The sequence below is a fragment of the Caretta caretta genome, chromosome 12, assembly GCF_965140235.1.
Source record: "Caretta caretta isolate rCarCar2 chromosome 12, rCarCar1.hap1, whole genome shotgun sequence".
In the NCBI taxonomy this organism is placed as follows: Eukaryota; Metazoa; Chordata; order Testudines; family Cheloniidae; genus Caretta; species Caretta caretta.
This window is the reverse complement of record NC_134217.1, coordinates 23,403,321-23,421,815: the sequence shown is the minus strand read 5'-3', so window position 1 is coordinate 23,421,815 and position 18,495 is coordinate 23,403,321. Positions and strand designations below refer to the sequence as shown.

Sequence of the window (18,495 nt, the reverse complement as noted above, 5' to 3'; positions counted from 1 at the left end):
TGCCAGTTATGTAACAGGGCAAAATCTTTCCTGATATTTCATATGTGACAAGCTTGTGCTCCGGAGCATGAGGACTGCCATCATTTGGGGGAGGGGGAAATAGTGCTGAACTACTTGCCTGGGATTTCTGGTGTTCATTAATTCCATAGATTGTGATTACTCACAGTATTAAAACTATCTCTGATCAATTGCACTACACACTCAGGCCCACATTTTCAAACCTGGGTGCCTCTTATTAGGCACTAAAATCCACATTTTGACACCTACCTGTCAACTCATCCAGTGAGAGCAGCAGGTGCTACATCACCAAAACCTCTGAAAAACCTGTCTACCTATTTAGGTACCAGAATGCGAGGCACCCAAGTTTGAAATGTTGAAGTCTCCTGCTGTCTTTTCTGTGTGTAACTAAAACACAAACCAAACCAATTTAGAGGATATACATGTTCTCTAGTCTCACATCACAGTATTGAGTTTTTACATGTCTGTATTGAGTTTTCCATTGTAGGTCAGTCATATGCATAGTTTAAAAACTATTCCATGGTTTAGCATGCATAACTAAATACAGGGGCTTCTAGTGATCAAAGCCAAGCAAGTTCTTAGAATAGTTAGTGCTTTAAAATTTTGTGTGGAAAATTCAAAGAAGAAAACAAGCAATGTTAAAGATTGATAAAGATGACCTCCTGAGGTCCCTTCCAACCCTGATATTCTATGATTGTACACCCTTTGGGAGAGAACAGCTCATATAAGTGCAAGCAAATTGAGTTCCTTTTATTCACCTTACAATTGTAAATTTAGTGACTGATGAAATTGCGGTAAGGAGAGCACAGCTCATGTGAGGTTTAGGAAAAATAGTATAATAGCACATGTACCCATAATCCTTTGCAAGTTTCTATCCTAAAATTTCTCTATATCAAACAGATTTAACTATTGAAAGAAACCATAATTATAGCCAAATTATCTGGAAGCACAAGTCTGAACCAAACAGATTTCTGTTTCTATTAAATTCTTAAAAGAGTAGTTCTAGTGGTGATGGTGGCTTTATAAATGGTTTTGAGAGGCTTTCTCCATAAGATCACCTACTGTGTTAACATTAAAACCTCAGGGATCCAAGTTTCCAGAAAAGCTGTTGAACTCCACGTTCCAGTACCGCCAGGAAACCTGAGTGGTCTTGTGTTCATTTGCTCTGTATTGATTTTTCTAATGCTTCAGTTTGACATGCTGCCTTGTAACCTTCACACACAGGGCACTGGCTGAGTATTTGTTACATGCAAATACAGGAACTGTTATTTTGAAATTTAATCTCAAGTGCTGAAGAATGGGTCTCTGTCAAATCCATTTAATCTCCACTAGTATCACAGGAGCTAACTTGGCAGATTTTGCGTCCATGTTAGGTAGAGAAGCCTTCAGCCAAATCCAGCATGATGCTGAGAGGCTTTCTGATTCTGGGGCTGCTTCTTGACTCTGCTACATGGCTGGCAGCAGATAGTATCTGCCCTGGGCCTGTTTTTAGGCAGTAGCTTTGTGATGGTCCATCTTACTCTTTGGCACACCCCCTTTAGTCTGTGTTTTATATGAGGCATATCTCTCACCAATTTGGCCACTTCAAAAGCTGCTTTTACTTTGGTTTTTCTGATAGAAAAAAATATTTTTATTTTGTTAATGAAACTCAGATGTTTTAGTACTAAAATGTCTAAGGTGTGCCGGGGAATTATTTTATGGACTAACGTCCAGTTAGCTGGCAGGGGATGTTCTTGTACAAATGTACAAAATCATTGATACAGAATTTTAAGTATTAAATCAAACTTTTAGGCTTTAACCTGTTACGTAAGCTAAGAGCTGGTAAATATATGTATTGCATATTTAAAAATAACTTTTTATAAAACTACTTTCTTTTTACTAATATATGGACTATTGATTGACATGGCTTGTTTCTTTTCAGGAATCTGAGAAGTTTAGTGACAAGTTCTTGAGACAAAGAATGAACTTGCTGTCCCAGATGTCCACGACCCCAATAGATTGCTTGTTCAAGGTGAAAAATCTGCATTGCAGAACATTATATATGTACAATCTCTTACACACAGTTTTCTAGACTATAACACACACTTTGTAATGACTTCGCCATGTTGCTTGTGCTTGGGAGTGCCAAAAAAGCCATATGTTAGACAATAAAGAGGTGCCTGCGTAATAAGTGCATTGCAGTTCTGTGCCAAAGCTTCTGCAAGTTGGCAATGTATTCTTACAGATTCTAGCACAGAAACAAATGGAGTTGGAATAGTGCTGCTGTAATAGTCAATGGCCCATTAAAACAGAGTTGCAATGCCAATGGCTGTTAGTCTCTAGAGACTTTGGTGCCTAAAACCAAGAAGTTTTGCTGAAAAAAAAATCTAAAGTGCAGTCACCTCCCATCTCCTACATATTTTGTTAATCAATCTCATAATGTAATTCTAAAAAGAGAATTTTACCTGTGCAAAGACACAAAGCAGAGCTTTTAATTATACATATTTACATGTATGGCTAGAGACTGCAAGTAATAATGTGTCTGAACAGAGGGAGGTCATTGTTGTAACTGAGTCTAAAACAATGTGAATTTTGTTTTAATTTTTTTTTTATGAAAAGCAAACCAAGATCAGATCTAAGGGCTATTTATACTGAAAACTCATTGAAGATTATGTGCAGCAGCTCTATCCAGCCTTGCACCAGTTCTCCTAGTGCTTCATTTATAATCGGTTGCTTTGTTTTTTTGCTTCAGTGGATGAAGTAGGTTTTATTTTAAGCTTTTTCACATCAATACCTCATTCTTCCTCCTCTTGGCCTTTTGTAGTATATTGCTTCAGGTAACCAGGAGGAAGTGGGACAATTACTAAGTCAAGGTGATAGTGATAAAGACACTGTACAGAAAATGTGCCACCCACTCTGTTTCTGTGACAACTGCGAGAAGCTGGTTTCTGGGTAAGGATTCTTCATCTCCATATGAAAAGCTTTCTAAAGGTCCGCATTCTAGGGTTTCCTTTAGAGTATGAGGGCAATACTGAAATGTGCAGTGCCTTGTCCAGAAAATTCTTCTGGTTGGAGGGGATATTGGCTGCATTTTAGCATTGTACGTGTGTGTATGTATCTAGGTTGAGAGGGACAGAAGACATTGTAGGTGTCTCAGAATTATGCATGCAGATTTGAATAGGAAAGTATTGAAAAGCTGGGAGCTCAGTTACCTAGATAGGGGAGATAGTGTGACATCCTTTGGACATGTTAAAGAGTGACTCTCTTCTCTGTATTTGGATTTCACAGTCAAAAGAATAGATGTCTGGATTTTTTTTTCTTTTGGCTAAGTAAAAAACCCATATGGAATAATCTGTTAATGAGAAATGATAGAGGGTAAATAGGTTTGAAAACTTAAATAGGTGTAAAAACTATGTAGAGTGAGTGAGTGTGTGCGTGTGTAAATTTTCTCCAGTACCTGATATACAGCTAACTTATGTTCTTGAAAACTATCCTGTTTTATAGGAAGATGAATGATCCTTCCATTGTCACTCCATTTTCCAGAGATGACAGGGGATACACACCACTTCATATAGCTGCTATTTATGGTGAGTATTGCTGTCTTTCCATGACTGTGTAATATTTACCTTCTGTTTACTCTTCATTAAGTCCTTGAAAGAGGGGACACATTAGCTTATTTTTCAACTTACATTCTGTGATGAGTTTTGCGTGAACTGTATTTTACTTGTGGGATAGACAAACAGAAATCTTGACCCAGAATGAAACTCTTGTATTTTTCCCTTCAGTCCAGGTGCTCTTGTCTGCATTTTCTTTTGGTTTCTTATTTGATTTTCCTTGGCATTTCTTTCAGCCAGATGGGTAGATTAGGAGGTATCCTCAGAAAGGAGATATCCTATTACAAACTGACAGCGTTATGTAGGAAGTCTTATATTCATCCTGTAGCCGAGTATATGTGGCATGATATACGCTATCCCTCCCCACCCCTTGAATGTGCGTCCTGGTCCTGACCTCAGGCTTGTAAGCAGACACATTAATCTACTCTGGAGATTTTTTTTTATTTGTTCTTGCTTATATTACCTTTGACTTGCACAGTACATAGCAGAGCACTTTGTGTGACATCAGTTTACTTTCCATTCCCTGTTCACCATCAAGATACAATTGCAGTTTAGTTGCGATTAGGGGCCCCCCTTTCTTAGCTGTGCCCTTGAATAATCTGTAGTAACTTGACTGTTCATAACAAAGAGCAAGTACTAAGAAAGCGAATATGCAGTGTGCACAAGAATGAAGAGTGTCAAGGTTTGAAGTTCACATTTTAGTTTGAAAAGTAACTTTTCCTGTGAGATGTTTACTTCTCAGTTTTAATGACCACATATTTTCCATAGGGCAAGCGTCATTAATTGACCTGTTAGTTTCCAAAGGAGCTGTAGTCAATGCTACAGATTACCATGGTTCAACACCTCTTCATCTTGCCTGTCAGAAAGGATATCAGAACGTTACAGTAAGCACTGAAAGGATTAACCAGTGAATTTTTTTAATACATATATAAGTTGAAGAAAAAACAAATCTCACTATTGCTGCTCTACTGATATCATTGTTCAGGGATGCAAAAGCTTCATTATAACTGTGTGCTATCACACTTCAGGGCCTTTCAGCATTTTAATTAAATGCTAAACTTTATAGGTTTATAATCCAGATGTCAAAATTTTCTCAGATCTGCAAGATCTCATGTTGAGAATAAATTCTTGTTACCTCTGTCCTCTTGGTTCAAGTTTTTTATTTTTTTAATTTTATTTAACATTTTCTAAATTAGTTTGAAAACTAGATTTTGAGAGGTTTGCCAAATGTGACATGCTTTTCTGCATTCCCAAAACTCCAAGTAGCCTTATTATCTCCAGTTACCTTTTGTAAGCCCATTAGTTCAGAATGGGATTTGTATGGCTTTGCTTATTTCTGAATAACTCAGTTGTTAGTCATTATGTATGCATAGTATTTTTCAATATGTTTTTTAATTCATGTCTAATGTTTAGCACAGACTGATAGGATAGTGGAATCTCTGCTCTGGATTGATGCAAAAGAGCTATTATGATCAGTCAAGTAAATACAATGCTTTAAACATTGTTTTGAAAATAGACTAATCATACAGTTCAGTCAGTTGTTGTAAACTTGAATTTTTTAACAAATGTTTCATATAATATTACAGCAACTCATATGTTCAAAACTAAGAAATTCAGAGAGAGAAATGATGCACTTAATTAAACCCATTGTGCCTTTTTCTTTACAGCGCTCTTAGAACACTGAGTGAATATACATGTTATCTGTGCTGAAGTACCTAGCTACAGTGGATGATTTAGAGTCAGTCTGCAGATATATTCTGTGGTTTCTAAATAGTGTGTGACAAGAACTGGAGCAAAATAGTGGCATGAAGCCAAGGACAACCATCTTTACTTACTGGTTTAAAGCAGAAGAGATGTGGTTCTATTTGTACTATAGTAATTCATCATCCTAGAAACCTAAAGGGTGCTACAGCAGTAACAATTGTTTGTCCATTAATTTTCTGTTACTTAGATGTTGACTTTCTTTTTCTGTTAAGCTTCTCTTGTTGCACTATAAGGCAAGTACAGATGTTCAAGACAATAATGGCAATACTCCACTTCATTTAGCCTGCACTTATGGTCATGAGGATGTAAGTAATTGTTTTGTAACAAACTAAATAGACATCCTAATAGGATTACTGCATGCAATGAAATTGTGATGCCAATTTGGATTACATTTGTTTATTTAAAAAAGTAAATAAAACACAGTTTTGGAGGATGACTCTTTAATTCATAAACTGGCACTTTATTATATCATAGTATTTGTTTAATGTAGGTATCCATTTACATTGGTGTAGCTGCTAGAAAACCTAGTTGTTTGGGTCCCTTCTATTCATTGTTTATTTATTATGGCCTTTTAAAAATTGACATATATTTGATAAAAAAACCTACCCGAGGGAGTAGATTCTAGGATCTGCAATAAAACCAGCATTACTGTTCAGATTGCACATGTTATGTGGATTGGGAACCAGTGATATAATTCATTGATGGTTTTTCTTTTCTTTCCAGTGTGTCAAAGCTTTAGTCTATTATGATGTACACTCTTGTAGACTAGATACTGGTAACGAAAAAGGAGATACTCCCCTCCATATAGCTGCTCGCTGGGGCTATCAAGGAATAATAGAAGTCCTGCTGCAGAATGGAGCCAACCCAGATATTCAAAACCGGATGAAAGAGACTTCCCTGCAGTGTGCATTAAATTCTAAGGTATTCTTCCCAATCTGCTAGCAGGGAGGTTTTTAAAATGCATTTCCACAGTGATTTAGCTGTATTTGAAGCTTAGTTGTGAATGGGATATGTGGGCATGTACTCTTACAATTAAAAATAATTTTCATTCACTTTCAAGAAAGGAAGCTCATATTTTACATCTTAAAATGCATGGCAGTGTTTTTTTTTAGTATGGAATGTAAACATTGCAAATTGTTGCTTTAATCTGATTCATCATAATCTCTTTTGCTGATATTAAGTGGTTGGCTAATTTGTGTTTCCATCAGTAAATTCCTCTTGAAATTGAGTTGCATTGTATCTCTTCATTAATATTTTTTCTGCAGATTTTATCATTGATGGAATTAAACTACCTAACATTTGAAAGGGGACAGAGTGCTTCTGAGGTAACAGAGTGAGTTGCTAATCTTTTGCATACATTTTAGCTATTTAACATGAGGATGTAAACTCTCTTGTTTGTTTTGTTTTTGTTGATCTGATTAAAGTCTCCAGTTAGGTCTCCTCAGCATTCAGCAGACACCTTCAGCAGAGGGTCATCTGTCTCTAGCTTGTCATCAGCGTCAGCAGACACCAGACAAGAAGTTAAAAATAATTACAAAGAGGTAAGAGTAATAAAAGCTTGGTATTTAGCTGTGCAAAGGTAGCCTTGAGTGCCAATTCTACAGTGTCATTTTAAATTACTCCCCCAGACATAGCTGTCTGGGATAGCTAATTAACAGTAAGCAATAAGCATAAGCTAGTCCTGCACTGATAGTAAACTAAGGGAGAGCTCCAGAAAAGGGCAATGGAAGTTTTTTCACTTCAGCCAAAGGGAAAAATCCTCACTTGTCTCCTTTAAACACACTATGACTTTCCTGCTCTGAGAAGGATTCCACGGAAAGAAAGATCATGTACTGTACTTTCTCAGCACTTCACTAAGCATAAGTAAGTAGTCAGAGATGGCTCCACAAACAATGAGGTCTTTCAGTACTGTTGCACTACGCAGGAATCTTCTCTGTACAGGAGCACCAAGTGGAGCACCCATTGGATTGGAATACTGTGAATAACAAGCTGCTGCTTTGTGCGTGAATCAGAAATGTGCCAAATAAAGACTCATTCCCCAAGTGTGAGGAAAACTCTTAAGTCACCTGGCACTATATATATATCTGGGTGTGGAGGAGGCACACTACTGGTGTTAGAGCAGATGGTGAAGCACTGCTATTCCGAGGTATCGGCTGTCACCTTGGTATCTAAGCATACATTTTTGCTTGACTCTTAGGAAGTGTTAATGATGGAACTGTATTTTTTTTAAAAGTGTACTTTGCAGCTGTTAATATCACAATGTGGTTAACTGGGTGCTCTGTGTGTTCATAAGCTCCTGGGGGCATTCAGTCTCCTTTTCTGTCTATAAAACTCAGCATCAGAATCAAATAACATCGTATGGTATGTTTTAAAATTAATAATAGAAAAGAGAAGATTCTAGGCGGGGAGTTGACAAGAAATATGATGAAGTGCAAAGAACTAGCTTTTGTAATAAACCATAGGAAGAAATTTTCAGAACATAGTAAGGAATATATCTCATCTGTTGCCCTGCCTGCATGTCACGTGTCCAGTTCCAATGTATCCAAAATGCGGCTGATAAAATCCACTCTTGCCAGGTCACTCCCTTTAAATTTCCACACTCACTTCCTCTCACCTTCCACCTCAAACCCATACTTTTCATCTTCCCTTCCCAAGCCCTGCTCACCTCCACCCTTACCTCTCAGGTTTCATTTCTTCTTCCTCTTCCCACTCCTCTGTTCCTTTCAAGCCACCCTCTTAAATACCTTTGTCTCCTTCCATACTACCTCTTGCTTAGAATTCTCTTTCCTTCCTTTTACAAAAAAAAGGACACATCCCTCCTCTCTTCATTCAAATCTCTTCTCAAAATATTTATTCTAGGAGGCTCTTGGATAATAACTCCAAAAAGCATGAAGGAGCATGAGTTGAAAATAGAAAAGGAGTACTTGTGGCACCTTAGAGACTAACAAATTTATTTGGGCATAAGCTTTTGTGAGCTCCAGCTCACTTCATCGATGAAATGAGCTGTAGCTCATGAAAGCTTATGCTCAAATAAATTTGTTAGTCTCTAAAGTGTCACAAGTACTCCTTTTCTTTTTGCGAATACAGACTAACACGGCTGCTACTCTGAAACCTGAGTTGAAAATGTTAATTCACAATGTGGTATTATCACTCTCTTCTTGTATACTGTGTTTAGTTGTGTGTACACTTTTTCCAGTGTGTAATTTACACTGTAATATCCTTATAACAGGTCCATGTCTGTGTGTACAGAGCCAAGCCCAGTAATGTTGCTCCATAAATAAGGTATAATGCACACAAAATCTCACCCAATAACAGGTTGAGGATTTGTTTTTTCTTAAAGGGACAAACTTATCACACTCCATAGGCTGAGTCTGTAGTTCAAACCAGGAGAAAAGATTACTAGCAGCTTATACCTTAGTCTGTTGAGGTTAATGGCTTTTCTGTAATCCAACTTTAGTTCATTACCGTTAGCCAAGTTTCACATGGACTCACTGCTATTACTCCCACTAAGCAAGAAGACCAGAGTCTAATTCTGCAAATTCTCCATGTAGGGAATTGCCACTGGAATAGGAGACTGGCAGGATTGGCTCTACAGACTGTAGGAGTTAGACCATGGGCTAAGGGGTCAATGCAGTCTTTATCCATCCACGCTGCTGGCTGCTAAATAACTATTTGTCCAAACAATTCAATGCAAGGAGAGACCTATTTGGTGTTCTACACAAATGACTTGCCATGACTTACTGGCACCATGGAAAAGAACCATTAGTAAAGATATAGGCAAATAATTTAGGAAATTTCTCTCCTGAGGATCTTACAATAACTGCTTTGCCCTCTGGCAATGGAACAATATAGCAAGTAAGTAGGTGAAGTGAAGCAGACTTTGCCAGGTGGAATTCTGCATCTTGTGAGCTTGCATGCAAAGGAAGGTACAGTTCTTCCATTGAGGAGAGAACAACCTGGAGGGGTGCCAGACTTTTTTATAACCATTCATGAATCATGCATAAGCTACATAACAAATGGCTATGTTCCTCTGACTAGGCTGCTGATGTTAAACTCCCGTGAGTTCTTGGATGCATAAGGATGTGAGTGTTTTAACAGAGAGTTGACCACAGAGCTGTGTATGCCTACTATCCCATTCTATTACAGGAAGGCTGTAAGCTATAAAATCAGACTCTGACAATAGTCATGACCTTGTTTTGATCTCTCTGGCAGAGTTGGACACAGGTTTAATGTAACAATATGCAAAGTAATATGTACAAGTCCCCATCCAAGTCCCTCTTCATCTTTGAGTAGATGCCGCATTTCTACATGCCCAGGACATCCCTGCTGACTGTGACAATCCCAAGATTGCGGTAAACCTCCCTTGACAATTGACGTTTTACAGCATATGGTCCAGGGCACCAAGGGAGTGAAGGCAAAGCATAGCATTCTAAATGGAGAGCAGGGAGGAACAGAAAAGCCTTTTCTACACTATAGTAAGTCTCCTAGCCCAGTGGTTCTCAACCAGGGGTACGTAGAGATCTTCTAGGGGGTACTCAACTCATCTAGATAAGTGTTTCTCAATCTGGGGGATGCAGCCCCCAGGGTGGTCATGGGATGTATTTTTTGGGGGGGGTCACAAGTACAGGGCCGACATTAGGAGGTGGCATGCAGGGCAATTGCCCGGGGCTCCATGCCATGGGAGCCACCTGTGAAGTTAAGTTACCTGCTTCAGCCCTGGACACCAGGGCTTGGGATTCAGACAAGACTCACAAGTGAAAAACAGGCTCAAGTATCACACTGAAATATAAGTACAATATTTATATTCCAATCGATTTATTTTATAATTATATAGTAAAAATGAGAAGGTCAGCAATTTTTCAGTAACAGTGTGTTGTGACACTTTTGTATTTTTATGTCTGATTTTCTAAGCAAGTAATTTTTAAATGAGGTGAAACTGGGGGTACTCAAGACAAATCAGACTCCTGAAAGGGGTACAGTAGTCTGGAAAGATTGAGAACCACTGCCCTAGGCTACAGTGTTAGGCAGTATGATGGTAAAATGGCAGAGCCCTGTCTACTCTGACTTCCACAGTTGCTACAGCTGGTGGAGTCACACTGGTATTGAATGATGGTTGAAAAGTTTGCTAATGTAGCTCTGCCTTCAGGCATTCAAGCTATGCTGTGGGCTACTGCTGTTGGCTACTGTGTTGTGTGGGAGCTTCCAGAAGAGCCCTGTGCAGTTGCACTGCTTCAATAGGGATAATATCTCTTGAGCTTTCAAGTGTCAATTTCCTATAGTAAAGTTGCAGTCTGTTCCATTTCCCAAACAGCAGCACCTGATTGGTGGATTGGGAATAGGGTTGCCAGGTGTCCGGTTTTAGACTGGAATGCCCGGTTGAAAAGGGGCCCTGGTGGTTCCGGTCAGCACCACTGACCTGGCTGTTAATAGTCCAGTCGGCAGTGCAGCGGGGCTAAGCCAGGCTCCCTATAGCTCTCGGAAGCAGCAGCATGACCTCCCCTCTGGCTCCTATGCATAGGGACAGCCAGGGGACTCTGCATGCTGCCCCCACCCCAAGCACCACTCTGAAGCTCCCATTGGCCAGGAACTGTGGCCAGTGGGAGCTGTGGGGGCGGGGAGAGCCTGCGGACGGGGCAGCACACAGAGCTGCTTGGCTGTGCCTCAGCGTAGGAGCTGGAGGGGGGACATGCTGCTGCTTCCGAGAGCTGCTTGAGGTAAGTGCCGTCTGCAGCCTGCACCCCTGATCCCCTCCCGCGCCACAACCCCCTGCACCAGCCCTGATCCCTCTCTCACCCCCCCAAACCCATCGGTCCCAGCCCGGAGCACCCTCCTGCACCCCAAACCCCTCATCCCTAGAGCCCACATCCCCAGCCGGAATCCCTCACCCTCCCACCCCCATCCCAACCCTCTGCCCCAGCCTGGAGCCCCTCCCACACTCTGAACCCTCCTACATCCCAAATCCTTCATCCCCAGTCCCACCCCAGAGCCCACACCCCTAGACAGAGCCCACCCCCTGCCCCAGCCCTGATCTCCCTTCCGCCCCCCGAACTCCTCAGTCCCAGCTGGAACACCCTCCTTCATCCCTAGCCCCACCCCAGAGCCCCCACCAGCAGCCAGAGCCCTCACCGCCCTCCCGTACCCCAACTCCCTGCCCCAGCCCTAATCCCCCTCCTGTCCTCTGAACCCCTTGGTCCCAGCCTGGAGCTCTCTCATACACTCCAAACCCCCTAGTTCCAGCCTGGAGCACCCTCCTACATCCCAAACCCCTCATCCCCAACCCCACCTCAGACTCTGCACCCCCAGACAGAGCCCGCACCCCAACCCCCTGCCCCAGCCCTGATCCCCCTCCCATCTCCCAAACAACCTCAGTCCCAGCCCAGAGCACCCTCCTGCATCCTAAACCCCTCATCCCGAGCCCCACTGCAGAGCCCGCACCCCCAGCCAGAGCCCTCACCACTGCTCGCATCCCAACCCACTGTCTCAGCCTAGAGCCCCCTCCTGCACCCTGAACTCCTCATTTCTGGCCCCACCTCGGAACCTGCACCCCCAGCTCAGAGTCCGTACCCCCTCCCACACTCCAATCCCCCCCCTCAGTCCAGAGCCCCTTCCCATACTCCGAACCCCTCGGCTCCACCCCAGAGCCCCCTCCTGCACCCCAAACCCCTCATCCCTGGCTCCACCCCAGAGCCCACATTCCCAGCCGGAGTCCTCACCCTCTCTCACACCCCAACTCCCTGAGCCAGCCTGGTGAAAATGAGTGAGTGAGGGTGGGGAGAGTGAGCAACAGAGGGATGGGGGTATAGAGTGGGCGGGGCCTGGGAGGAGGGCCAAGGGTTTTCGCTTTTGTGAGAGTAATTGGGAAGAGATATGGAAAGTACAGACCTCCCTGATTTGATTTGATTTGTTTTATTGTAGATTTATACAAACATATATTGCCTATCCCTGGATTGCTTTTACCATATATTAGAAATATGGTAATCTAACAAAATTAATTTTAGCAACCTCCCCAAAACCAGGATGAAAACCAGGGGAGTGGAACCCATGAACCACTCTAGCCTCAGAGTCCCTTGCCCTCAAGGCTCCTATTCCAATCTCCTCCCCAAAAGCCTGGAGAAAGAGATTATCCCAATAAACAATACTTTCCTCTCCAACTATTTCTTTCTTTCTTACTTTATTTGTAGAGAAAAGAAACCAAAGACTAAAGCTTCCAAAATAAGTCAGAGAAAGAACTGAGACCCTAGTCCTACATTTTGATCCTTACTGGGAGATTCTTGAGTCCCTATAGAATCCCATTGAATTCACTTGCTCCCCCATTTATTTGGTCCACTCATGCAGGTCCAACTGCAGGATCTGGGCCTATGTAGCAGTTCTGTTTATCCAAACTAGAAGTCATCTTTAATTTTGTACAGGACAGAAAACAATAAATTATGTATTTTCATCTAGAAATTATTTAGCGATATTAAGTAGTTTATGCCCAAAATGTAGGTTTTGTAATAAATTTGTTGGAATATATAATTATATATTCATAATTTTTTTTAAATTACAAAAAAAAAGATTTTTGGTTTTTGCAACTCCAGCACTGAAGTACTGAGCTAGTGCATGAGAACCAAAACATGAAAACCAATTAGTCTGTTTCTTTGTCCAAGCTGAATGCAATACAAATGTAAACAAAAAACATAAATCTCAAACGTTTATCATCATGATCCAAGCAGTGTAATGTTGAAAAGTAAATTCAGTTTTAATCATCTAAGTTGGTATTAATAACAGGGACAGGAGACTTGTTTTTACTGATTAATTTATTTATTTCATGTTCATCATAGGACTGCTAATGTGCCTTCAAAAATACTTGAATGAATAATTTTAAAGCAGACCTCTCCATTAATTGCAGAATGTTCTTTGGAACTTTGGAAATTGAAAACGTTTTGTTCACCCTCAGTTATACCCTTTCTATCTGGCAAAGGAATGTGTCTGTCTGTCTTTTGAATGTGCTCAGATACTACCAGTGATGTAGAATGTAGAAATTTCTAGATAGAAGCTGAAATGTCAATCTTGCCATTACTTAGAAATGAGGTCAACTGCCACAGTATCTTATGCTGAAACATCTTTTTATACACTAGTATCACTGGTGATAGCACAGTCCTATGAATATTTGTTAAAATGCTGATATATTGGGTCATCAGAGACCTTTTAACATGCTTTTGCAGGTGCAGCAAAAATACTGCATGTTTTTATACCTTTTCAGTGATGTCATAGTAAGTTTTAATTATTTAAAAAAAAGCAAACTCCATACTTAGAATAAATGTAGATTTTGGGTCCAATTTGACAATGTTTATTTTAACACTGAAGTAGAGTAGAACTTGCAACTACTACAAACCACTAATATGCAGATGTAGAAGTGCAAAACATGTTTTGACTCAAGCTACTATTAAAAAAAGAAAAAAAAAGGGACCCCTTTGGCATCAACTACCAGCCTAGCAAGAGCCCAAAACATCATCCATGGGGAGCTACATGCCTTTAATAGCTTTTATTTCTTTTGTAATGCTGGATCCTAAATAAAGGTACACGCATAATTGCTGGTGAGGTTGAAAAATGTATTTGCTGTACTAACTAGCATGAGCTTATTTACATATGCGCAATATGTGTTCTATATTTAGATGATTATCTTCTGCTGCGCAATTCAAAAATCATTGAATGGCTCTATAGCCTTATACAGCTTTTGTATTTCATAAGTTAATAACGTTTTACTTTATAACTTTATCAACATATCTGAAATGGGCCAGCTGTAATCCTTCAGATTAAGATTAGGAGGTTAATAAAGGACACTGGATTTTCAGAGTACAGTTTAATACCAGTATTACCAAAGCAACTAAAATTCCCTTTTCTGATTTTATATACAGATAGAAAAACTCTTAAGAGCAGTTGCTGATGGAGATCTGGAAATGGTAAGTTCTTAGAATGACTTGATGTAGAATACTGAATTCCCAGCTATCCTGCTGAAGTTGAGGAAGCTGTTTACACATAACACTGCATGGGGAATGCATAGTCAATTTCATTTAAAAAAAATATGACTCAAGTGCTGATTGACTTATGCTGCTGTGAATATTCATTTCACATTCCAAAAGTACTCAGCTAACAATATTTTTAAGTCAATAATTTGAAATTACTTGGTGCTCTAGAGAATAATTTAGATCTGAGCAAATATAAAATATTGTCTGTTAAAGGAGAAAACTATGGATATAATTCTTTTAAACATGCTCTTTATTCATTGATTTGAAATATCTTAGTTTTATTCTTTTATTTGGTGCCCTTGTGATTTTAAAAATAAAACAAACTCCAAGCTGATGTATCCTATGCTTACTTCATTTAGAACAGAGTTCCTCAAATGCGCTTAGTAGCACTCCAGCCCAAAGCAAGAAATGTCTTCCAGCTCAGATAGACGTACTTTCAGGGCACTAAATAAATGCATATTAGAAACTGCTTTGATCCAATTATTTTTGTAGCACCAAACTATAATCTAGGTGGCAGGCCTCCAGATTTCAGAGTTGTTTACCACTGGTGAAATTGGGACACTTGTGAATCCCAGAAAAAAACAGTGTCTGATTCTCCTTTTGCTTATGCTAGTTTTGATCTGGTGTATCTCTGTGGACTTCAGTAGAGTTTCTTCAGATTTATTCCAGTATCAGTGAGAGGAAAATATGGCAAAGTCACTGTTCCTGTATTACTCTTTTCCTTTCTTCTGTGTTTTCTGAATCCTCGTTGTTTTTGCTGTCCACGGGTTTGTGTCTCCATCTCTATAAATAAGGCGTATGGGTTTTGGAGTTCTTTTGGATGCCACATTATTAGGATATTGTGGGGTTTTTTCTATGTTATATTCCATATTCTGTTTTTTTTTATGCTGAGTAATTTATTTACACTGTTCTTCCTTGTGAATTAAAGCCAACACTTTAAAAATGTGCACATTACTCCACTTCACATGTGCAAAGAGCTCAGACTTCAAGAACGTTCACAACTCAGTTTCCCTTCATATGTTATAGCAATTATGAAAGTTTGAAATTGACAAATATTTCCTGAACTCTAAGTTGCCAGCACCTTTAGTAGAGACGGATCAAAGCTCCAAATCAATATAAACAGAAAGTTTCAACCTGCTGATTTTAAGCACTCCCTGTTCACAGTGTATACATAGTACATATATAACATATTTGGGCATGTGCATATACTGTAGGATGGAAGTCTGGCTTTTCTTATTTAGTGTTTTTGGCAATAGCAGAGACCATAAATAAAAATTTAAGTTGGCATTAGTATGTCATTAGCAAGTACAGAGTAAAAATGGGTTTAAATAGTACACAATTTGGGTATATTTTGACTTTTGTACTTCACTTCCAATAAAGAGTCGACATCTACAGCAATATGAACATGAACGTTTATATCCTATAATTTGCATTACTTACTGTCTGTCTTGATACATTTGAGCTACTATAGCAATTTCCTTCTTTTCTTCTGAAATACTTGAAAATTATGGTACTTTTGAAGATATTTTACTGAAAAATAGCAGCTGACATTTAAAAAAAATTAGAGCTCTAAATTTGGGGGTATACATGGGTTTTTGTTGTAGTTTTTTAATACTCATCGTAAAACAGAAGATTGTGGAAACCCTGTAACAGAGTATATGATATACCGGGTTTATGTACAGTATGTACATAATGAATCTTTCTAAAAATTCCCATAGGGTAACACATACCAGGATTAACAGATATGTTGATATGGCATCATAAGTCATCTGTCTGAATATAATATATAGTATGTAGTTGATTCTCTAGTGTCTTCTATACCAGTCAGATGGTAGGTATAAGTTTACCTACTAGCTGATTAAGAAAAGGAAAGAACCATTGGTAATACTGTACACTCATTAGTTAAGTAAACATGTAAAACCCACATTTACACATAGAGACACCTGACCTTATTGATTAGGTCAAGGTCACCCAGCAAGTCATTGTCAGAAGTAAGATTAGAATACAGGTTAGCTGATTGCTAGAGCTATGTCTAGTCCTTACTGCCTCCTATGGTTAGGCATTTTAACTTTGTGAGACTATTTCTTAATCTGTAAAATGGGATAGTAATACCCACCTGCCTGGGGCTGGGGACATCTTATATCCTGTTTATTCTCAGGCTCACATAGAGTAAATAGTGTTGCCCTGTCTTACAAATGGGCAACCTGAGACGCAGAGAGGCTAAGTCCCATATTTCTACAAATGGCCTTTTATTTTGGATGCCCAACTTCAGACCCCTGTGAGTTTGAATTTTTTCCCTGAAGGTGTGGAATGCCTGCAGTTCCCATTGACTTCAGTTGGAGTTATGGTTGCTCAATGCTGAAAATCAGGCCCCACGTGTCTCAAGCTGGGCATTCAAAAACTCAGCCATGTGTAATAAGAGGAGGCCACTTTCGAAAATGCTGCTGAAGTGTCTTGTCATGGAGGCACTTGTGATGATTTAGGGGTCTTGTCTGTACTGCTTCTGAATCGGAGATGTTTTTACGAAATTGTTTCATGAAATTACTGTGCCATGGAAAGCTTATATGTATGTGGATCCACTCTGAGTTAGCAAGGTTTTGTCATGTCTCTCTGCCAGGCCAGAGACAATGGTGAATGATCAACATTCAGTGTTTTTCTATTTACTGTCAAATACCTTGGGACAGAGGGTTTGCTCTTGCTGGGAGAAGCTACTTCCTCCTCTGGTCTGAAGGGAGGATAGGGTTGTAAGTAATGGAAATTTACCAGGCAGAGACCAAAAGAAGCAGGTGACCCCAGCAGGAATCTTATGAAAGGACTGTGGGAGAGCCATTTTGCACTAGATTAAGAGTAGGGACGCTGCTGCAGGGGCAGGGTAGGCAAGGGGGCAGAGGACCCTGCCTACCTGGTTGACGGAACACAAATGATCCCTCGTGGACTCCTAAGGGAAGGGTAAGCTAGTGAGGAACGTTGTGTTTAGAATGTTTTATTGTTTTGTATGAGCGCTGCTATCCTGTGCTGTGACTGAATATAAAGATCATAAAGATGGTAGACTGTACAAAGCTTGTTTGTGTTGAATGCTTCACAACTACCGGATGTTCCTGAGGGAGTTAAACAGTAAAGCAGAAGGTTCAGCGCTGTTGTCACTGCATTAGAAATCTGAGGCCTGGGTCTTATTGTGGTTCAGACACTGATATGTTGTGTGGTCTTGAGAAACTCAAGTGAGTTGCCTGACCCTCAGTGTCTCATCCATAAAATGGGAGTATTTACCTTCTTCAAGATTAAGTCTTTATAAAAGAATAAAGTAAACATTCACAATTTCACATTAATTTGCACAAGTGATTTTTTTTCACCAGTTTTGCCAAAGCCTAAAGCATATGAGAAAAATATTTAAGACAAATGAAACAAATTACTGAGATTTCAGCTGGAAATACTGAGTTCCAACACGGATGAACCAGTATTTGACAATGCAGCACACAGAGAAGTGCCTTCTCTGCATTCTGATGACAAATCTCTTGAGCTTATACCGTGTGGCTTCACTTACTACAGTTGCTGAATGGAATTGCTGTATGTCCTCTTGTAAAACTTTTCATTATGAAAGGAGTTGTCTGGCTGGCTGGCACAGGTTCCAACTGTGGGTATCTGTTAAAAAAATGTGATTATTTTAAAGCCCTTATCTTGTTCTTGACAATCTGAAGCCTGTTTCCATAGGAACAGAAGCAGCAGTAGAGTCATTAGCACTGTTGTAGATTTCTGCTGTGACTGCTAGCTGAGCTTTGCAAGAGCAAATTTTTTTAAACAAATCCTAAGGAGCCTAAAGATTTTAAAAATTGTAATGCTGTGGTTGTGCAGGAAGCCACAAATAAACAGTTCTTTGCCTCCATCATAGCATCTGCAAAATCTTAGACAGCACATTTGTTTGGGCTGTACATAGCCTGGTTAATCCAGAGTGTCTTTTCTCAGGCCTGGTTTACACTGGGGGGAGGCGGAAGGGGGCCAAGCTAAGTCGGTCTAAGTTACTCAACTTCAGCTACAAAAATAGCGTCTTTACTGCGGTAGATCGACTGCTGCCGCTCCCCCGTCGACTCCGCCTATGCTTCTCCCTCCGGTGGAGT

The 18,495-nt window shown here is 40.0% G+C and overlaps 1 protein-coding gene across 11 annotated transcripts in view; it reads left to right on the top strand.

Annotated features, from left to right (window-relative positions):
• The window catches only part of ANKRD27 (ankyrin repeat domain 27), a 74,411-nt gene that overhangs the window by 27,551 nt on the left and 28,365 nt on the right, over window positions 1-18,495 (top strand). For 10 of the 11 annotated variants that reach the window (XM_048870714.2, XM_048870710.2, XM_048870713.2 and 7 more), the window contains 9 exons: window positions 1,940-2,029; window positions 2,822-2,949; window positions 3,502-3,584; window positions 4,380-4,495; window positions 5,588-5,680; window positions 6,099-6,296; window positions 6,641-6,700; window positions 6,800-6,916; window positions 14,273-14,317. In XM_048870714.2, coding sequence (XP_048726671.2) covers window positions 1,940-2,029; window positions 2,822-2,949; window positions 3,502-3,584; window positions 4,380-4,495; window positions 5,588-5,680; window positions 6,099-6,296; window positions 6,641-6,700; window positions 6,800-6,916; window positions 14,273-14,317 — 930 coding nt within the window. The remainder of the gene's footprint in view (window positions 1-1,939; window positions 2,030-2,821; window positions 2,950-3,501; window positions 3,585-4,379; window positions 4,496-5,587; window positions 5,681-6,098; window positions 6,297-6,640; window positions 6,701-6,799; window positions 6,917-14,272; window positions 14,318-18,495) is intronic. The other variant, XM_048870711.2, reaches the window with a different exon arrangement.